Source organism: Thamnophis sirtalis, unplaced genomic scaffold, assembly GCF_051295495.1.
Source record: "Thamnophis sirtalis isolate CommonGarterSnake01/CBP01778 unplaced genomic scaffold, rThaSir2_p1.2 scaffold_8, whole genome shotgun sequence".
Classification (NCBI taxonomy): domain Eukaryota; kingdom Metazoa; phylum Chordata; class Lepidosauria; order Squamata; family Natricidae; genus Thamnophis; species Thamnophis sirtalis.
In genome coordinates, this window is record NW_028261388.1 from 82,233,161 (window position 1) to 82,252,311 (window position 19,151).

General features: G+C 37.7%; 1 protein-coding gene across 2 annotated transcripts in view; it reads right to left on the bottom strand.

Annotated features, from left to right (window-relative positions):
- Positions 1–19,151, bottom strand: part of CDH18 (cadherin 18) — a 315,976-nt gene that overhangs the window by 22,142 nt on the left and 274,683 nt on the right. For both annotated transcript variants that reach the window (XM_087721989.1, XM_087721990.1), the window contains exons 8-9: positions 13,630–13,763; positions 1,516–1,637 (exon numbers count right to left, since the gene is read on the bottom strand). In XM_087721989.1, the coding sequence (XP_087578115.1) occupies positions 1,516–1,637; positions 13,630–13,763 (256 nt within the window). The remainder of the gene's footprint in view (positions 1–1,515; positions 1,638–13,629; positions 13,764–19,151) is intronic.

The window sequence follows — 19,151 nt, forward strand, 5'->3', positions numbered from 1 at the left end:
AACATTAGCTGTAAGAGGATTTTTTGAATCCTTTTTGATCAGAAACATGTGCCAGCTGTATGCAGCATCAGCCAAAAAAAGCTAATACAATCCTGGGTTGTATAAACATAGGCATAGAATCAAAATCACATGAAGCACAAGTACCACTTTATAAATCCTTAGGAAGACCACACCTGGAATAATGCATCCAGTTTTGGTCACCACGTTACAAAAAAAGATGTTGAGACTTTGGAAAAAGTGCAAAGGAGAGCAACTAAGATGCTTAAGGGCTCGGAGGCAAAGACATATGAAGAACAATTGCGGGAATTGGGTATGACTAAGCTAGGAAAAAGAAGGGCTAGGGGTGACATGATAGCAGTGTTCCAGTATTTGTGGGGCTGCCACAAAGAAGAGGCCAGCAACTTATTTTCCAAAGTATCAGAAGGCAAGGCAAGAAACAATGGATGGAAACTAATCAAGGAGAGAAGCAATCTGGAATTAAGAAGTAACTTCTTAACAGGGAGAACGATTAAGCTGTGGAACAGCTTGGCTTCAGAAGTTGTAGGAGCTACATAAGTTGTAGGCTTTTAAGAAAAGACTGGAATGCCACTTGTGTGAAATGGTGTAGGGTCATCTGCTTGATTGTGCGTGTGTGTGTGTGTGTGTGTGTGTGTGTGTACTAGTTGACTCCAAGGTTCCTCCCAGTTGTATTCACTTGAGAGACCGCCTGCTGCCAATTCACTTGAGAGACCGCCTGCTGCCAATTACCTCCTCCAGACCGATTAGATCCCACAGATTAGGCCTCCTCCGAATTCCATCCGCCGGCCAGTGTCGACTGGCGACTACCTGGAGGAGAGCCTTCTCTGTTGCTGCTCCGACCCTCTGGAACGAGCTCCCCGTGGAGATTCGCACCCTCACCACCCTCCAGGCCTTCCGCATAGCCCTTAAAACCTGGCTGTTCCGACAGGCCTGGGGCTAAAGAATCGTTGCCCCTATCTCGAATGGTATGATTGTTGTGTTTTTAATTATGTATTGTTTTGTGTTGTTGTCAATGGTCTGTATCCCTCTTCCCTTGTTTGAGTTGTGAGCCGCCCTGAGTCCCTTTCAGGGAAAAGGGCGGCATACAAATGAAATCAAACTTCAAACTTCAAACTTCAAACTTCAAACTTCAAACTTCAAACTTCAAACTTCAAACTTAATTGATTGATTGATTAAATTATGGAAAGTTCTCAGAGTCGAAAACTCTATTTTCCAGCATAATCAGGAAAAAAAAAACCTACAGGAACATCGACACCAATATACGATATACTCTGAAGAGATGAAGATTCACATTCCAGAGAAGAGTTATAAATGAGACCTTTTCGCCCACAATGCCAATCTCTGGATGATGTTGCTAATTTAGTGCAACAGCAGCCGACATGATTTCCACCTGCCTACTTATGCATTGCCAGGCAAAATGATTAAATCAGAAAAAACAGTAACACTGGGGATTATGTTATTTCCCCAATTATAACTTAGGTCTGAAGTGCAACTGACCTGATTGGGCTTTGCATTCTCACAGACAATAACATCATAGTCCCTGGCAAGCTCCGGAGGGTTGTCATTAACATCGAGGATTTTAATTTCAACGGGGACATGGCTCAAGAGCCCAGGGCTGTCTGTAAAAAAAAAAAACAGAAAAGAAAACCCACAGAGTTTAAAAACATATACATGTCCAAATAAAGCGAATTAGCAATTTTAGAATCCACTCTTGACTGCAAAAAACGTGTCTGTCCCTGGTGCTCTCCATGGTCCTGAAAGAAGCTGAAAAAGTAATTCACAACCACTTGTTAAGAAACCTAGGTATTTCCTCTCAAGAAGATGATTTTGGAAGAATCCAATACAATAGCAATCTGATACAGGTAAAGCTTGCTAAGTTTCCAAAAATGGAACTCATGTCATTAAACAACAGGTTTGTAAAATGTGGGACGTGACTTGCTATAGAAAAAAGAAAGACGCCTGTTGCTTATTCTTATGTTATCAAGAAAGCAATAATCAGCTAATTTCATTAGAGTTTACAATTTAATATACAATAAATAATTAGGAGCTCTGGTCTGTCTGTTAAAGCATGGGGAAAGTCAATTAAAATATTAAGAAGTTAAAGATCTTCTTCAGATGATATGCTTTTCCTGTTGCTTTTGTTTTGGGGACATTATTTTAAACTCAGTAGTAACTCATTAACAAAAAATTAAGCCACTCTGGTATTGCTTTTGTTTTTAAAAAGAATATAAAATTAAAATGTGTAGGCAAACGAATCACAAATAAGTATGAAAGGAAGTGTTATTCCCCTACTGAAAAAAGAGAAAAGCTCCATCTATACCTGACCCCCTCCTCCATCCAGTAACGAATGCCGAGACAAGCTTAACTGGAATGTACTTTATTAGCAAGAAACCAAAACCTCGGTGGCTGAAAGCCAAGCATAACAAACAGATAAGGACCTTGGCAGCAATCCAGCCTGCCAAGCTAGTTACAAAAGTTCTTCAACTTTTAGTCAATGCGTTGACTTCTGCAAGAGGGCCGCGTGCACAAGGAGTCCTTATTATAGTCTGGAGAGGAGCCTAATGACCACCAGCTGAGTGCAATTACTTCCTGTACTTGCACAACTGTTCCTGATGCCTATTAGCTCTTCGGAGCTGAGCATCCAGGAACAACTCACTGCTGGCTTCTGGATCACTCTCCCTTGCCTCCTCCCCACTGGTCCAAGCTCAGGCACCTCCTGGTGGCCAACCAGCCTCTCTGCATCCTGCTCGGAGTCGGACCCCTATCCAGGGTCCTCCACATCCTCCAGAGCCGACTCATGGGGCCCCTCGCTGTCGGAGTCTGGTGGCAGCTCCAACAGCTCCTGCTGGGCCACAACAATACCTATCTCGAAATGAAAATATTCAACCACCCCAATCATTTGGTTTCTCCTTCCCCATCAAATTGCCATTGTCACTGAAAATTTTGTAAAACCAGCAGACATATATCCCATCATTACAGTGATAGGCTATGACCGGGGCATACTGGTGCCTGCTGGGAGTATTGGGTACCATTCCAGTATGGTGCTCCGGAGGGCCCACCCACTCGCCCTCCATCCTTTCCTGTATTTGAGATCTTCGGAGCTTCCGCACATGTGCACAGAGCGTATGGCACCTGCACGACGCTCCACTGAGCAGCTGGAGCGTCACGTAGGCATCACGGAGCATCACAGACGGTAAGTACATATGCATGTGCTGTGCATGTGTGTACGTGAACTGCGCATGTTCATACGGTGGACTCTGGGCCCATTGCACTGTACCAGTAGCAACGTGATCCAGAACCCACCACTGCATCATTACCTTACTAGCTTGTTCTGACCTCCCTTTCTCCATCCAGGAATGAAAGCCAAAAGCCACGTAACTCAAAAGGTTCCTTTTAATTAGTCCAAGCTCTTGCTGGCTACAAGCCCAAATAAACAAAGATAATAGCTCTGGCAGAAAGTCACACCAAAATGCAAACCCGGCTTCTCTTATCTCAAAACCACTTATCCAAGTTAGCTTCTCTCGGGTTATGAACACGAACAACAACCATCACTAGAACAGGAATGGAACGGAACGTTGACTTCTGCAACCAGGGCATGGCACCAACAGTCCCCTTTATACTCAGGAGAGGATCCCAATGAGCAACAGCTGCTCACAATCATCTCCTGTAAGTACTCAGTTGTTCCTTCCGTTGAGTAACCCTTCGACGGGATGCATCCTGCAACAACTCACGAGTGTTTCCCTCCCTCTGATCCAAGGCTCCACCACCACCTGGTGGCCAACCAGTCTCTCCTCACCCTGCTCGGAGTTGACACCCTGTCCAGGGTCCTCCACCTCCTCCAAGGCCGACTCATAGGGCCCCTTGCTGTTGGAGTCTGGCGGCAGCTCCAACAGCTCCTGCCGGGCCACAACACTAGCCATTATTGATTATAGTCACAATCCATTCCATAAATTTCATTATTTTAGGTGTCTTATATGCCTGCCTTACAAAAAAAAATAGGCAAAGAATAAATACATGAAAATCTGGATCAAATTTCTGCACAACACATACATAATTTGCTTACTTTTTGAAATATTTGGCCAATGGCATTTTAACAGAACTTTATTGAATTTCAAAAAAAAAAAAAACATAAAGTACAAGGGAAAAAAAAGGAAATAAGGAAAGGTTAGCAGGGAAAGCAAAACTGGGTGGCACAGGCAAAAAATGAAAAAGCTATAGTAAAAAATAATAATAGCTAACTTTCTTTGGTTCAGATGTAAAGATAAAATACAATGATCTTTTAACCTAGAGTAAGCTATAGCATACAGGACTCCTATAATAATAAACACTTCTAGACATCAAATCTGAAGATTAAAATTTAGTTTTCTTCAATTTCAAGCAAAATGCCCAAACGTTGTTTCCAATTAGAACTGAAACTAGAGAAACTCTATTCTTTAATCAGAGTTGTAGGTATTTGTGATTGTGGTACTGACAATGGTACTAATAAATCTCAAGAAAAAACTACTTTAGTCTTGTTGACTTGCATTTGAATTGCTCTCTATTCCATTGTGATTGAATTTGGTGAGGTTCTAAATTTCTTTGCAAGTCACCTTGTATTACAACCTTATACCTCTTTCCTTAAGAGTAAGTACCACTTAATTGGAAATAGATCCAAGGAAGCATGAATAACAATGGATGCATGAATGCAATATCCTTTGTTCATAAACATCAACATTAAAAAAATATCCAATTTTTAAGATTGGAACACATGTAGACTTTAATTTTCAAATCCTTTCTTCCCTTTCTGAGACACAAAACACAAAAAAATATTGCATTAAGGAACAGTTTTTAATAGCAATAACAGTAGACTTATATACCACTTCATAGGCCTTTCAGGCCTCTCTAAGCGGTTTACAGAGTCAGCATATTGCCCCCAACAACAATCCGGGTCCTCATTTTACCCACCTCGGAAGGATGGAAGGCTGAGTCAACCCTGAGCCGGTGAGATTTGAACCGCTGAACTGCTGATCTAGCAGTCAGCCTGCAGTGCTGCATTTAACCACTGCGCCACCTTGGCTCTTATAGTGTGTGTGTTTTAGTGTGTGTGTGTGTTTTCTTCAGTCATATATAGCATATTTGAATAGAATTGATATTTAAAAACATTAAAATAAAGTTTACATTTAAATTTAAAATAGCGGGAAGTCCATAATGCTCATATTCTTCAGCATGCTCAAATCAATATGCTAAAATCAATTCTACGCAGATTTTACTACTCTATGCTTTTCACTGAATGGATCCTTATGACTCTGTTCCCTTTGAGAAATATAAACAACCAACTAATTAGGAAAAAAAATGTTAGCAGGATCAAGTTGTCTCACCATCACCTTATGGGATGTTTGAATGTTCTTTGGCTCCCACGGTAAATTATAAATGCAAAAAGAGAAAAACAGGAGCAATATGGAAAGAATTTGCCCTTTAAATAATTCACCAAACAAAAATAAATCTCCAATAAATTAGCCATCAGGATGAACAAAACAATTTCATTAGGAGTGTTGTTGCATAGGCAATCATCCAGTATTCTCTGCCAAATACAAGGCAGGTTAGGGGATTAACATGCTGTAACAATTATGTGTGCAAATGAATGTTACATTATGCATTGGAGTTACAATCCTGTAATAAAGTGTGAACAATGAAAGGTTGAACTCATTTACTTTAATCATAGGGTACCAGACATATCAAACTGATAACTGTGCGATGGTAATAATGAAGGACTAGAAGCCGAACAAAATTGGTCAGTTTGCTCCGGGTTTAAGTTTTTCTCATTTTAAACATTAACAGAAAATGGGCACCCTGATTCTTTAAAACTACTTTTTCATTAAAAAAAATTCTACCGAATACCTGAGGTGGCAAGGTGGTGCAGTGGTTAAATGCAGCATTGCAGGCTACTTCAGCTGACTGCAGTTCTGCAGTTCGGCTGTTCAAATCCCACCAGGCTCAAGGTTGACTCAGCCTTCCATCCTTCCGAGGTGGGTGAAATGAGGACCCGGATTGTTGTTGGGGGCGATATGCTGACTCTGTAAACCGCTTAGAGAGGGCTGAAAGCCCTATGAAGCGGTATAGAAGTCTAACTGCTATTGCTATTGCTATTGCCTGTCACCTGTTTCTTTGGATACGTTGAAGCAAAAAGCTACTCAATTATCTGTCTAATATGCTTTTTTATTTTTTTGGGGGGAAACAAAAATCTTTAAGGAACACAGAGAGGTACATATTTTTGTCTGGTGGGTTTTTTATTTTTATTTTTTTGCATTTTCCCACATGCTTCATTCCTGTGAATGCTCACCTGCCCATAACCCCACTCCCCCCATAAAATAAGAGAAAGGTAGACAACCAGAACAATAGTTGAGTTAGAGAAGAGGGTAAAAAGAGACCAGCACATAGCCTTCTGGCTATCTTTTGTAGCAATTTTTTTTTTTTTTGGGGGGGGGGGAATGAAAACAAATAAAACAAAATCAGCCTTTCTCCTCTTCCTTACATGGCCGCTAAAATGTTGACCAGGCTATAAAATTATACCCTTTTATAATTCTGTTTGTGAGTATACACAAGAAATATGGCCGTTGTTATGTTTTGGCATTTCAGGGTGTTGGCGCTTAATAAAGCCTGTAGTAATCTGTCATTTTTCTTCTCCAAATAATTTATTATCCTCCAATATGTTCCTCTAAACCTCATCAGTAGGTTGTTGTTGTTGTTGTTTTTTTTGCTCTCCTGTCTAGCAAAGTGTTTGGAAAGAAAACAAAAAAATCTAAATAAATGATCTGGATAAGTCATGCAAACAATCCGTTTCAAAATTGCTTTCTAAAATATACATCTATTACCAGAGAACCACTTGTGCAATTTTCTTTCATACAGAAATTTCACTTTGCCTGCTTGGAAACGGACGTACAGCAATTGTGTGCATTTTACAAGATTTATTTTCTAGTTATTTAAAGCTATTTTTTTGTTTGTTTGTGAGAGACCGTAATATAAGGATATGCAGAAAAATAGTTAGAAAGTATTTTATTGCAACTAGAGGATTTTTTTTTTATTCTTGAGGGGAGAGTCCTTATTTATATTGCTTTGATAAAAGGTAACTCGTTTTAGGAGCAAGGTAGCAATTCCCTCTCTCTATACAAAGGGAATCTTTCAACAAAATGGTACTGCTGACTTTGATTTAGCACCTCTTGAAAAATAAATTGCTCTGTTTCCTTTATCTTTGACAAGTCTCTGAAAGAATCCATACAGTAGTCCTTTCCTTATAACATCTGGTATCCTCTGGGGATGCACAATTCCCATCTTCTAAATCCATACGAGGGAACGCCTGGCTTAGCCAACAATTTCCCTAACCATGTTTTAGAGATCAAGATAATGGTTTTTTTTCTCCTCCTCTGCATTTTTTCCTGATTTCTTTTTATTTATGGTATTGTCCAAATACTTCAATTTTCCTTATGCCACTAACAACCTCCAAAACCACTTTTTATTCCATTTTGTTGAGACACCTCCCCTTTTTAAAGTTTTCCCTATACCATTGCCAAGACCGATGGAGTTTTTTTTAATGCTTTTTATTTCCCTCTATTTCTACCCCTTCGTTGTCTTGCCCCCCTTCTTCTTTAGATATCTGCTTCTCTGGGTTCAGAATTCTATTTAGGCTTGATTTTAATGATTTATGCATATATATTTTTATAATTTCACATAGTTCTATCTATCTATCTATCATCTATCTATCTATCTATCTATCTATCTATCTATCTATCTATCTATCTATCTATCTATCTATGAGATGTGGGGGGGGAAATGCTCTGCTTCTAATTTTGAACATTGTTAGACAATTGTAGACATTTTATCAGAACTGATTGGTGCAGTATCCATGAAAGAGCACAAGCCTTTCTGTCTGTTATTTTTTTAAAGATGAAATTACATAATCACTCGCTTGGATGAAAGGGATCCAGGGTTAAGTGTCTTCATTAACAGTAACATTTTCATTAAAATGAAACTCCTCGTCATTTAAATAAAATGGGTTTTGTTAATAACAAACTGAAATAAATACTGAAACAACACAACGATAGTTACTTGACCTAGTTTAGTGACTTGATTGCTGTAGCTATGCATGCTTTGAAAACAATTTTTAAGAAGTGTTTTGCACTAGCCAACCCTCTCTGCTATGTATTACCGCATACACATCTACTTTCCAGCTCCCAGTTTTGCTTGAAAGAAGATGTTTATTCTTTAAATAGCAAAGAGGCGCTGTGTTTATTCTGGCATAGAAATACCTCTTCCAAATTATTAACAGTTATGCAGAGCCGTATTAATTGCTGTTGAAGAAAACTAGCCAGGATTAGAATTCACAATTTGAAGTTATTTGCTTCCATAAACAAGATCAGGCAATGCAATTCTGAACTAGAGCCGAGATGGCGCAGTGGTTAGGGTGCAGTACTGCAGGCCACTTCAGCTGACATTTCTATAGCTTTCTATCTGCAGTTTAGCGGTTCTAATCTCACTGGCTCAAGGTTGACTCAGCCTTCCATCCTTCCGAGGTGGGTGAAATGAGGACCCAGACTGTGGGGGCGATATGCTGACTCTGTAAACCGCTTAGAGAGCGCTGAAAGCCCTATGAAGTGGTATAACTGCTATTGCTATTGCTAACTATAATGCTGACACCATTAGCCAGAATGGATGGAAAATGCAGTTCAAAACATTGAGAAGGTACCAGATTACGTGTGCTGACCTCAAGCAATATCCAAATTTAAAAGCAACTTTATTAGTCAAATTTATATAGATGCTCATCTCAAGAACAACTGACTCTGAATGGCATACAATGAAACTAAAAACAATTTGTCTGGACTTATACATTGTAACTTGCAGCAAATTGAAAATGGAAGCACACGGTGTTTTTTTTTTAAAAAATATTTTTTAGCTTTTGTAAGCTACAAGCAATTCACTATTAATTTATTAGCTTTCACAAATAAAAATATAAAAAAATACAAACTAAGAAAAAAAATAGAAAAATTAAAAAGTGCAAAAATAAAAATATAATAATGAAAACATGCATATTAAAAAATTACTTCCCTCTTCATCAAAACAAGTACAAACAATTTCAATAACTTACCAGTACTCTGATTCTACAAGAAAAAAAAATATCCCTTCCTCTCATATCTCATCTTTGATCTATAAATGTATTTAAAGCTTCATCCTTTGCTCTGGATCAGCGAAAGTCCAGTATTACCACAAATAACAGCATACAGATTTTAACCTTGATTGATCCAACTTAGTATTTGTAATTATTAAGACATTAGCTGGTTTTACTTGTAAACCAAGTGTCATATCTTGTTTCATATAATTTTTCTAGCCTGTTATTTTTATTCAAATCACCTTCAGACTTAATTTTGTCCAGCAAGGTCTGTCCCTCTACCAAAATGTCTTTAAATGTCATTTTTATAGTACCAGGTAATCTTGAGAGAAACATCTGTATGCATTTTTCCCAAATATTCTCAAAGTCTTCTATAGTTTCTCCCCTAACATTTCTCCTTTAATAATAATGTTTAAAAGTTACAAACCTAGCCGAGATGGCTAAAATATCGGCATATCTTAAAGACCATTCAAATGAGAGATATAAACGAGACTGGAAAAAATGGATTGACTATATACAAAACAAATACGGGACTAAGAAATTACAGATAGCCTATGCTTAAGATTAGGAATAATCTAAACTGCTTAAAGTTAGTGCAACAGGAAGAAGCTGAGTTTAATGCAGAGATGTTATTAACTTCTTTTTTTTATTTCCTTTGTCTTAATATATTTTAGACTGTATTTGTTAAAAACCTATACCGTGTACGGGCTCTGGGAAGTCGGGGGGGGAAAGGGAGGTGGGGTGTTAGGGGGGAGGAGGGGAGGGGGGATATATAGTATGTGTTAGATTTTAAAGTAACGCGACTGCACTTGTATACTGTTGCTCTTTAATTCCAGTGTAAAAATAGGACAAGCTGAATATATTAATAGATAGTAGAAATACACCGAAGGGAGGAGTAGAGGGATAGAAGAAAGAGGGGTAGAGAGGGTGGGAGAGAGGATGGGAGGGAGGGTGAGAAGGAAGGGAGGGAGTGTACTGGGAGAGAGGAGTGGTAGAGGGGGAGGGGAAGTAGGGTAGAGGGGAATGATGGAGGGAAAAAAATAATAATAATGTTTAGTTCTTTCTGGTTCCTCTAGAGTCCAAACTTCAAAATCCCCTCTTCTCATGTTTTCCTCCAATCAACAACATTTTCCCATAGGAAGATTTTTTTTTAATATAATTAATTTAAAATATTTCATATTTTTAAAATAAAATTCAGGCACCTCACAGGAAGGATTCTTGTAATTAATTTCAAAGTGATACTTCAACTCTAACTGGCTCTTTAATCAATTTATAGCTTTCCAAAATTGATCTGCTAATCTCTATTTTGATGTTTATTCCAAAATAAGAATCTTTTAATCAGTAATTTTCAGTAATGAAGTATGGAGTCCAGTGTCTGCTTGGAGGTTCCAACTGGAGCTGGACAAGACAGCAATTCTCCAGCTTGCCAAGAAGTCACTATTTAGAAGCACAAGGTTTTTAATATTTATATTTAATATTTATATAAATACTCTAGGAATATATAAAATGATCATCTGGGAATATATAATATTATATATAATAAATATAATATCAATATAAAAAATGATCATCTGGGAATTCAACCAGTTTCAGAGGGTATGGAAAAATTTCTTAAACAAGTTTAAAAATAATTCAACATGCCATTTTGTATTCCTTCTAACATTATATATGTATATACACAGAAATACTAAGAACTTGCAGAGCACAAACAAATCATAACAGAAAACCAAATAATAGTACACATTGACACACTGGATAGAGACCATGGAATCATCAATACACTTCTGGTGGTCTTAAGTTATATGGCTCTTTGGGTGGGAGATTCAATCCTGAAGAAGAATCTAGAGCAGTGTTTCTCAACCTTGGTGACTTGAAGTCCTTTGGACTTCAAGTCATCAAGGTTGAGAAACACTGATCTAGAGCTAGTAGACTAGAATCAATCAGATCCTGGAAGGAAGTATTTCTGGAAAGTAGACTATTCAATCAATTCTAATATCAACAAGTGTCCTGATTGGCTGTCCTGTCCTCTCACACCTGCCCTTGGGGCAATTACTTATACTTCTTGAATAATGGGGTAGGAATTTCAGGATACTAAGCATGATCATTATTATTTTTTTCTTATTTGAGTTAACCCATAACTGAGTAATAACTAAGTAATAAAAAAGTGTTTTAAAGAGTGATGTCGTGCTCATCTGAACGATGCATGGATGAACACTGGAAGATCGGGTGGGAACCAAAGGTGCCTTAAGGACAAATGGGTATTCCTGTGGCCCTCCAGTGGCAAACTATCATTGAAGTAGTATCAAATTATATAAAAATGGAAACTTGATTCATGAAGATTAGTGAGCGATGTCCAATAACTTTGTCACTCTAGGTGAATTTTCTATGATCGGTCTCTCCTTTCTAATCTACAATAATTTGAGTCTGCACCTCCTTAAACTAGGGTAGCAATAAAGCATATACTTAGAAGCCCTAATAAAGAGGTAGTTGCCTCCGTGTTTAACCCCAATGAGAAATCTGTGTGATTTTTGATGGATGTCTCTGAACAATTTGTGCCAGAAATGAATACAGGAATTGAATTGCAATCAGTACCTGTATAATTTTGCAGACTACATTTATTGGTCTCTGGGATTGGTGTGCTCACTCAAGACACAGATGCTTATGAGAGCTTGAGAGCTGACTGTTTCATCAAGAAAAAAAAACATATTCAGCCTCTTAACCGCATATTAAACATCTCAATTTAAAGGAAACAACTAGAGAATGCATTCTTGTGACATTATGACTTGAGGCAAACTTCACCCACCTTTCTTTCAAAGGCATCATTCACAAATATATGCATATAGCTTCCTGCTATATGTAAAGGGGGGGTATGTAAAATGGGTTGAATATCTGGATATTTACAAAACTGTCATTAAGAAAGGTTGAAAAATGGGCCTTTTTATTAAAGTCATAGTAGGAGGAGAATTGTGTTATTCTATTGAAAAAAATCAAGAGTCTAGTGATATTATTGTACTGCAGAATGTTACTTGTTACTTTTTAAATGTGGTGGATTGTTTGCTACATTTTTGATCCTAACCATTTATACTTTATTTAATATTTAATAGCTAGCCAAGCTATTATTTAGTATGGTACATTAACTAAACCATAATCTGATCATAATCTGATCAAAAGAATCCATTGGTTTCCAATACATTCTTACAAAATAAAAGCTGGTTGAGTGTGATTAGTGTCTAGATTGGAAACAAGCTAGGAATCTCATCTATTAAATAAACCTGGGTCTCTTCTGTTCTACTACTAAACAAGACTAACACTTTTCTGCACTAGAATTCAGGATGATGTTTGCAGGAATGTATAACCTCATGCATAAATTAATATTTTTTTTAATCTGAAACCCTTTATGTGTATGGTTCTACCAGATAGCTAAATGTTGTTTTAGAAGAAAGAATCATATCTATTCAGCTGGGATTCCAAGTGCTGCTATAAAGCAGCACAATAATAAGAAATAAAAATAATAAAATATTCATAACAGTGGGCTATTTTTGACACGGAATAATTCACTGTTTGTTCATTATGTTCTATAAAACCTTAGATGTAGTTTATCGTTGGCAAAGTTCAAAGTTTGCATATATATTCGACCCAAGTTGGCAAACATGCTTAACGCTTCTACTTCCTCCTATCAATTATCCTGATTTAGATTATTACTTGGTAATTAACTTGGGGTAAGATATTACATTAATAAGATTTTATTTGTCTGAGTCTGATAGTAATAAACTTCAACCTAATAAAGTATTCTGCCTTGGGCAATGTGAACAAAATGTCCTTTAAAAAACCTATTAAAATATACTATTAAACAAAATATGGTGATTGCCAGATCTTTTTAAATTCCAGTTTGTGTCTATTTGACGTGTGCTCATTTAAGAATCCAAATAGAATGTGAGCAGTTGTTTGATATTCAGAATTCTTGAATATATCTTTTCTTTTTTTTGTAAAGTTACTGGAAACAGACATTTTGATGTACACCATTCATCTTTTCCTGGGGACTTTATTTCCCTCTGGAATCTTACAGGATTTATCTGGAAAGCCTTTTACTCAAACACAATTGCATTCCAGTTAAAAACAGGAAAAAATCATAGCAAAATCATTATGAATTTAGTTTATTACAACATAGCATTCATATGTACTCTAACATGGGCTTGAACCAAGGCTCACAAAGTATTTGCTTAACATTATGTAAGTATTTGAACATTGTATTAAAAAAACAACTGTACATTTTAGACAACTAAAGTAGCTTTGACATGTTATTCAGCTGCAAAGATTGATAGGTATTATGAGCAGCTGAAAGAGGATAATGCCGTGTTCTCTTCCAAATTACTAAATATTTTCTCCCTCTCCATCAATGTATATCTTTCTGAAGACCTATTTGCTTGAAAACAAGTCCTATGGACTATAAACTCTGTGGGCTTATTACGTACCAATTTCAGAAGCAGCGACTGTGATATTGTACCAAGGGGTCTCTTCTCTGTCAAAGACCTTGGCAGTCTTAATGGTTCCAGTGTTTGCATCAATAGTGAAGTATCTGTCTTCTGTATTGTGGTCAATGGAATATCTAGGAACACACAACATGAGAACATAACTTAAAAACAAGCACTAAGCATTCACCAAGGAGCAATTTTCTTAACTGTTTACACTTATATTCAGGGAGGGAGCCTCAACACAATCCTAGCATTCTTGCAAGTAGCTATACTGAATGGTCATCAACAGTCTTGAATGATTAAAGGTATTGGGATGGACAGTTCCTGCTTGGCTTGACCAATGGCCTCATTCAGTTTATGGAAGCAATAAACACATCACTTCTGGAATCAACAGCCTCCCTGAAGAGATCTTTTCTAACGTTGCTTCATTGCATGTATCTTACCAAGAATGCAGACTGGCTGAATTTATGTACAATAAATAATACAGTTAAGCTTTAAAGCTGAGAATTGGTTCTGTTTTTATTGGGTATCAAGACAAGTATTGCTTCTGTTGGAATAATGCTTCAGTGCTATTTTGGTTGTATATTATATGCATATACTGTATACTGTACCTAAGATGTTGTTTCCTAAATTTTTTTTACCACTTCCATTCATTATTACCATCTTCTAAGAGATGCCATCCATTTAATCATACTTAATTGGTTCAAATAGCATTAACATATGTTAATCCAAATAAATGAATGAGCTAAATTACAGCATATGTATGAAACAGCAAAATAAGACATACTATAAATATTTTAGTTAAGGCGCCAACTCTTGTTGACTTTTTATGAGGCCACCTTGGACAATTAAAGTTATTTTGTTAAGTGAACATAACAGATGTATTTTTCTATTGCTCCACTTATTTACTCCATTATAGCAACAGCAATAGCAGTTAGACTTATATACCGCTTCATAGGGCTTTCAGCCCTCTCTAAGCGGTTTACAGAGTCAGCATATTGCCCCCCACAGTCTGGGTCCTCATTTCACCCACCTCGGAAGGATGGAAGGCTGAGTCAACCTTGAGCCGGTGAGATTAGAACAGCTGAACTGCAGATAACAGTCAGCTGAAGTGGCCCGCAGTACTGTACCCTAACCACTGTGCCACCTCGTAGTATAATACCTTATGTATTATCCTGTTCCTGAAATCTACTCAAAATAGAAGAATTTCTTAAAAAATATTCTGGAAATAAAGAATGTAGAGATTCCTAAAGCTTTGTCTCTTATTGTTGTCTGTTTCATCTGTAGCTCTTCCTCTCACTTGGATTACAAATCTGTATAATAATATAGTTGTCAGCATCCCAAGTATCATGTAGAATTAAATCAGAGTCCAAGGCAAAACGATCCTTAAAGTTCCAATTTAATAAAGCAGACATCTTAGCACATTGCTATGGAATCCCAATTCTGGAAATGACATCAGAATTCCACCCAGTTAAAAGTTCATGATCTTGTCCCCACACCCAGAATCCATCACATGGTCCAATCTTCTTCTTCCATGCTTAGCACCTACGCCCAGCTGCTTCCGGTCAGGCAAAGGGGACAATTTAGAGATATTTTAAAGAGGAAATGATCAGCATTGAACAGTAAATGAATAAAAAATAAAAAACTCAACAAACACTCATGAATCAAACATAATATTCAACTGGGCAAAAGAACAATCTATTATTTCTAGCAGAACTGCAAGGCAAAATGAGAGAAAGGTTTCCAAAAGGATCAGTTAAACTGGTTTAGAAAAGTGAGGAAAAAAAGTTAAGATAAAATGACAATTGGATGGGTCACAATCAGAGGTGGGTTCCTAGCAGTTCGCACCAGTTCGGTAGAACCGGTTCGTCAAATCTACCGAACCGGTTAGAAGAGGATCCACCAGTGGACCCGGAAAGCAGGCCACACCTACAGAAGAGGTTCCAAAATTTGTTTGAAACCCACCACTGGTCCTTGGATATGATTATTCTACACTATCATGCTCCTATTTATAAAACTCAGTGCCTCTGTGAAAGGTAAGGATGACTACTGCGTTTGTGGTGCAATCAGAACATTGCGTGTGTTGAAGTTGTTTTAACGCAAACCAAAGATGCCTTTTAAAAAACAAGTTTACAACATATTCTTATGCATGCCAGTGCTGTGTGTGAGGTAATTTAAGGTGGTTCTGACAAGTGTCGTCGGCATCTTCATATCCGGTCCCATGGGCAGCAAGCCACTCCCATTCGGTCACATGGGTGGCAAGCCACTCCCACAAAGAAGGCCACACCCACAGAGTAGGTTCGAACAATTTTTGAAACCCACCACTGGTCACAATAGATAGTATGCAGCAGAATATGCTATCCAGAACCAAATGACAGTGCTATGTATCAGTAAAGGAAATGTGATATTAAAGCCAAAGTAAAATAAAGTACTAATAAAAGTTTAAGATTGTTGGGGGGGGAACCTAACATATAAACATGACTGTCACTATTATATACAGAATTATACCAGAGAAAGACACACACACACACAGACAAACACACACACACACACACACACACACACACACACGTAAAGAATCACACCTCAAAGTTATACAGAAAAAAGATTTAGAATACATGGACAACTGAAATACTGAATGACATCCTTTTCCTATTTGCACATGACACACTTTAAATATGGATGGCTTGCACACTTGACAACATACAGTACCTATATTAAAACATGCTTTAGCGAAAAAGGAAGAATCCTCTCCCATAAGACTAAGATTGTAATTATTATTCTCTTGGAGTTAACTATTGCTGTCATTTTTAATGGCTCCTTTGAAATGAAAACACAGCCCGTATTTTTAAAATTCTAATGCAGGTTAGGGTTTTAACAGTAGTTCTGCACTTCACCGCATCAACAGGAATATGTAAAAGGTGAACTGAACGGCACCATTCTACATACTTTCTCTAGAAACTAGAATACATAATTATGCTCCCTTTGATATTAGTATAATTATAGAATTAGCATGATCACTTTTGGATGAAAACTGAAATGGTATTGTTACTGTAGATGACAAAATTGGAATTCCCACTAAGAAAGAGGAAAGAAGGCTTCTAGAAAATATATATACAGTATGCAGAAAATATAAAATGCATACTGACACAGAGAGAGGGGGAGGGAGGGAGAGAGAGAGAGAGAGAGAAAGAGAGGAAGGGAGGGAGGGTGGGAGAAACAGTATGACAGTGTATTTCTAATATTTGGCTGTCATCTTCTTCTCTAGTTATAATACAGAATTCCTTCTTATGGTTATAAAAATATGTTGTATCCAGTGGTGGGATTCAAAATTTTTAGGACCTCTTCTGTGGGTGTGGCCTGCTTTGTGGGAGTGGCTTGCTGGGCATGTGACCAGGTGGGAGTGGCTTGCCAATCATGTGACCAAGCGAGAGTGGCTTGGCAGTCATGGGGTGGGCGTGGCCAACTTGTAAAATGTGGTGAAACTCACTTAACAATGCTCTTGCTTAGCAACCAAAATGTTGGCTCAGAAACTTTGGCATTTGAAGCATGCAAGTCTTAAAGCTGTCAAGTGACAAGAACCTTGCATCCCTAATCCTTTAGAAAAAAACCCAGGGGTGTTCAAACTCGACAGCTTTAAGACTTGTGGACTTCAACTCCCAGAATTCTTCCTCCAATCATGTTGGCTCAGAAACTCTGGCATTGAAGTGTGCAAGTCTTAAAGCTGTCAAGTTACAAGATCCTTGCACCCCTAACCCTTTAGAAAAAAATAACACTAGGGGTGTTCAAACTTGACAGCTTTAAGACTTGTGGACTTCAACTCCCAAAATTCCTCCTCTCGCTCTTCATCTTGATGATGTGCGGTCGGGCGTGGGGAGGGAGCTGGAACCGGTTCTAAACGGCACTGTAGATTTGTGGAACTTCTTCTATTGAAGAGGTTAGAACTGGCAGGAACCCACCCCTGGTTGTATCCCACAACTTCCATCGTCAAAAATGGCATTGTGATCAAGGATGACTAAACCAATGAATCCTAGAACCTAATAAATGAGATCTTTTATTAATGAAAGCAAGGGCCTTGAAATAAAGAGGAGAAACAAAATGAGTAAGCTTTCAGAAGAGATGGGTAAGCATTATCTTTCAAATTATTCTCCACTGAAGGTTATTGTTAACAACGGAAACAATTACAGCCATCCAGCAGAGAGGCATTTATATTATGGGACTATGGCTTTGAAAACATTCAAATTGTTTTAACAGCCATCATGATTTATCTTTTGTTTTAACTATTATTTCCACTTCTCATACATTTCTGCAAAATCAGACATAGTACAGTGTATACTACTATTTACTGTACTCATTTCAGGCAATAAAAGCTTCAATTAAATAATCTTGCTAGAAGGAATCCAGAAAATTTTGGAGTTGAGTTGATTAATATAGTACTAATATGCACACACATGCACGCATGCACACACACACAAACGTAACATGTTCTAAGCAATCTACTTGTGGATATGTTAAGAATATAATATTGGAAAGTCAAAATGCCTTTGTATGTATAGGTGTTTTTTTCCATAAACCAAATATGGTTCTTCAATGACTTAAGAATAGTTTCAATAATTATGCTTTCTGTGGTGCAGTGGTTAGAGTGCAGTACTTCAGCTGACTGTTAACTGCAGTTCGGCGGTTCAAATCTCACCGGCTCAAGGTTGACTCAGCCTTCCACCCTTCCGAGGTGGGTGAAATGAGGACCCAGACTGTGGGGGCAATATGCTGACTCTGTAAACCGCTTAGAGAGGGCTGAAAGCCCTATGAAGCAGTATATAAGTCTAACTGCTATTGCTATTGCTATTCCTCTTTTACAGACACAAGCTGTCCATTTTCTGGACAATGAACTGAAATCAATAGTACCTCTTGTGTTATCTGGGAGAAAAAATAGACATTTCTGTGTGACTTTTCACTGAAACTCTGACTGTGGCATGATGAACATGGGATCATTAGCCAACTCTGGCCAAGCTTCATGGCATTCAGAAATTGGCTCTTGGATGGAGATTCTGAAGATTTATTACAGAGTAAGAAAGGTTAAGAACATTTCCAAGACACAGTTGCAAAGCATGGCAAATCATGTTTCTCAAGAGACATAGGATGTATAATAGACAGCGATGAAGAACATGTTGTTGAAGAAATCATTTAAAACTCTGCCTTGATAGTATTTAATCTCAAAGGCCAATTATTGGCATTCATTTAACATTGATTTCAAACCAATGGATAATATAAATCTGGGTGGATTCAATCAGTTTAGCTTGCTTTAATTTTATTTGTTTCTAATGTATCTATTTTAAACCCCCTGCTTCCTGAGTTAAGATTTTGAAGAGTGCCCAATTATGAGATGTAATAGTGCAGGTAGTTCTCAAGTTATGATGATTCATTTAGTGACAGTTCAGTGGTGGGATTCAAATAATTTAACAACCGGTTCTCTGCCCTAATGACCAGCTGGGTAGGCGGGGCTCGGTGGTCATGTGATCATG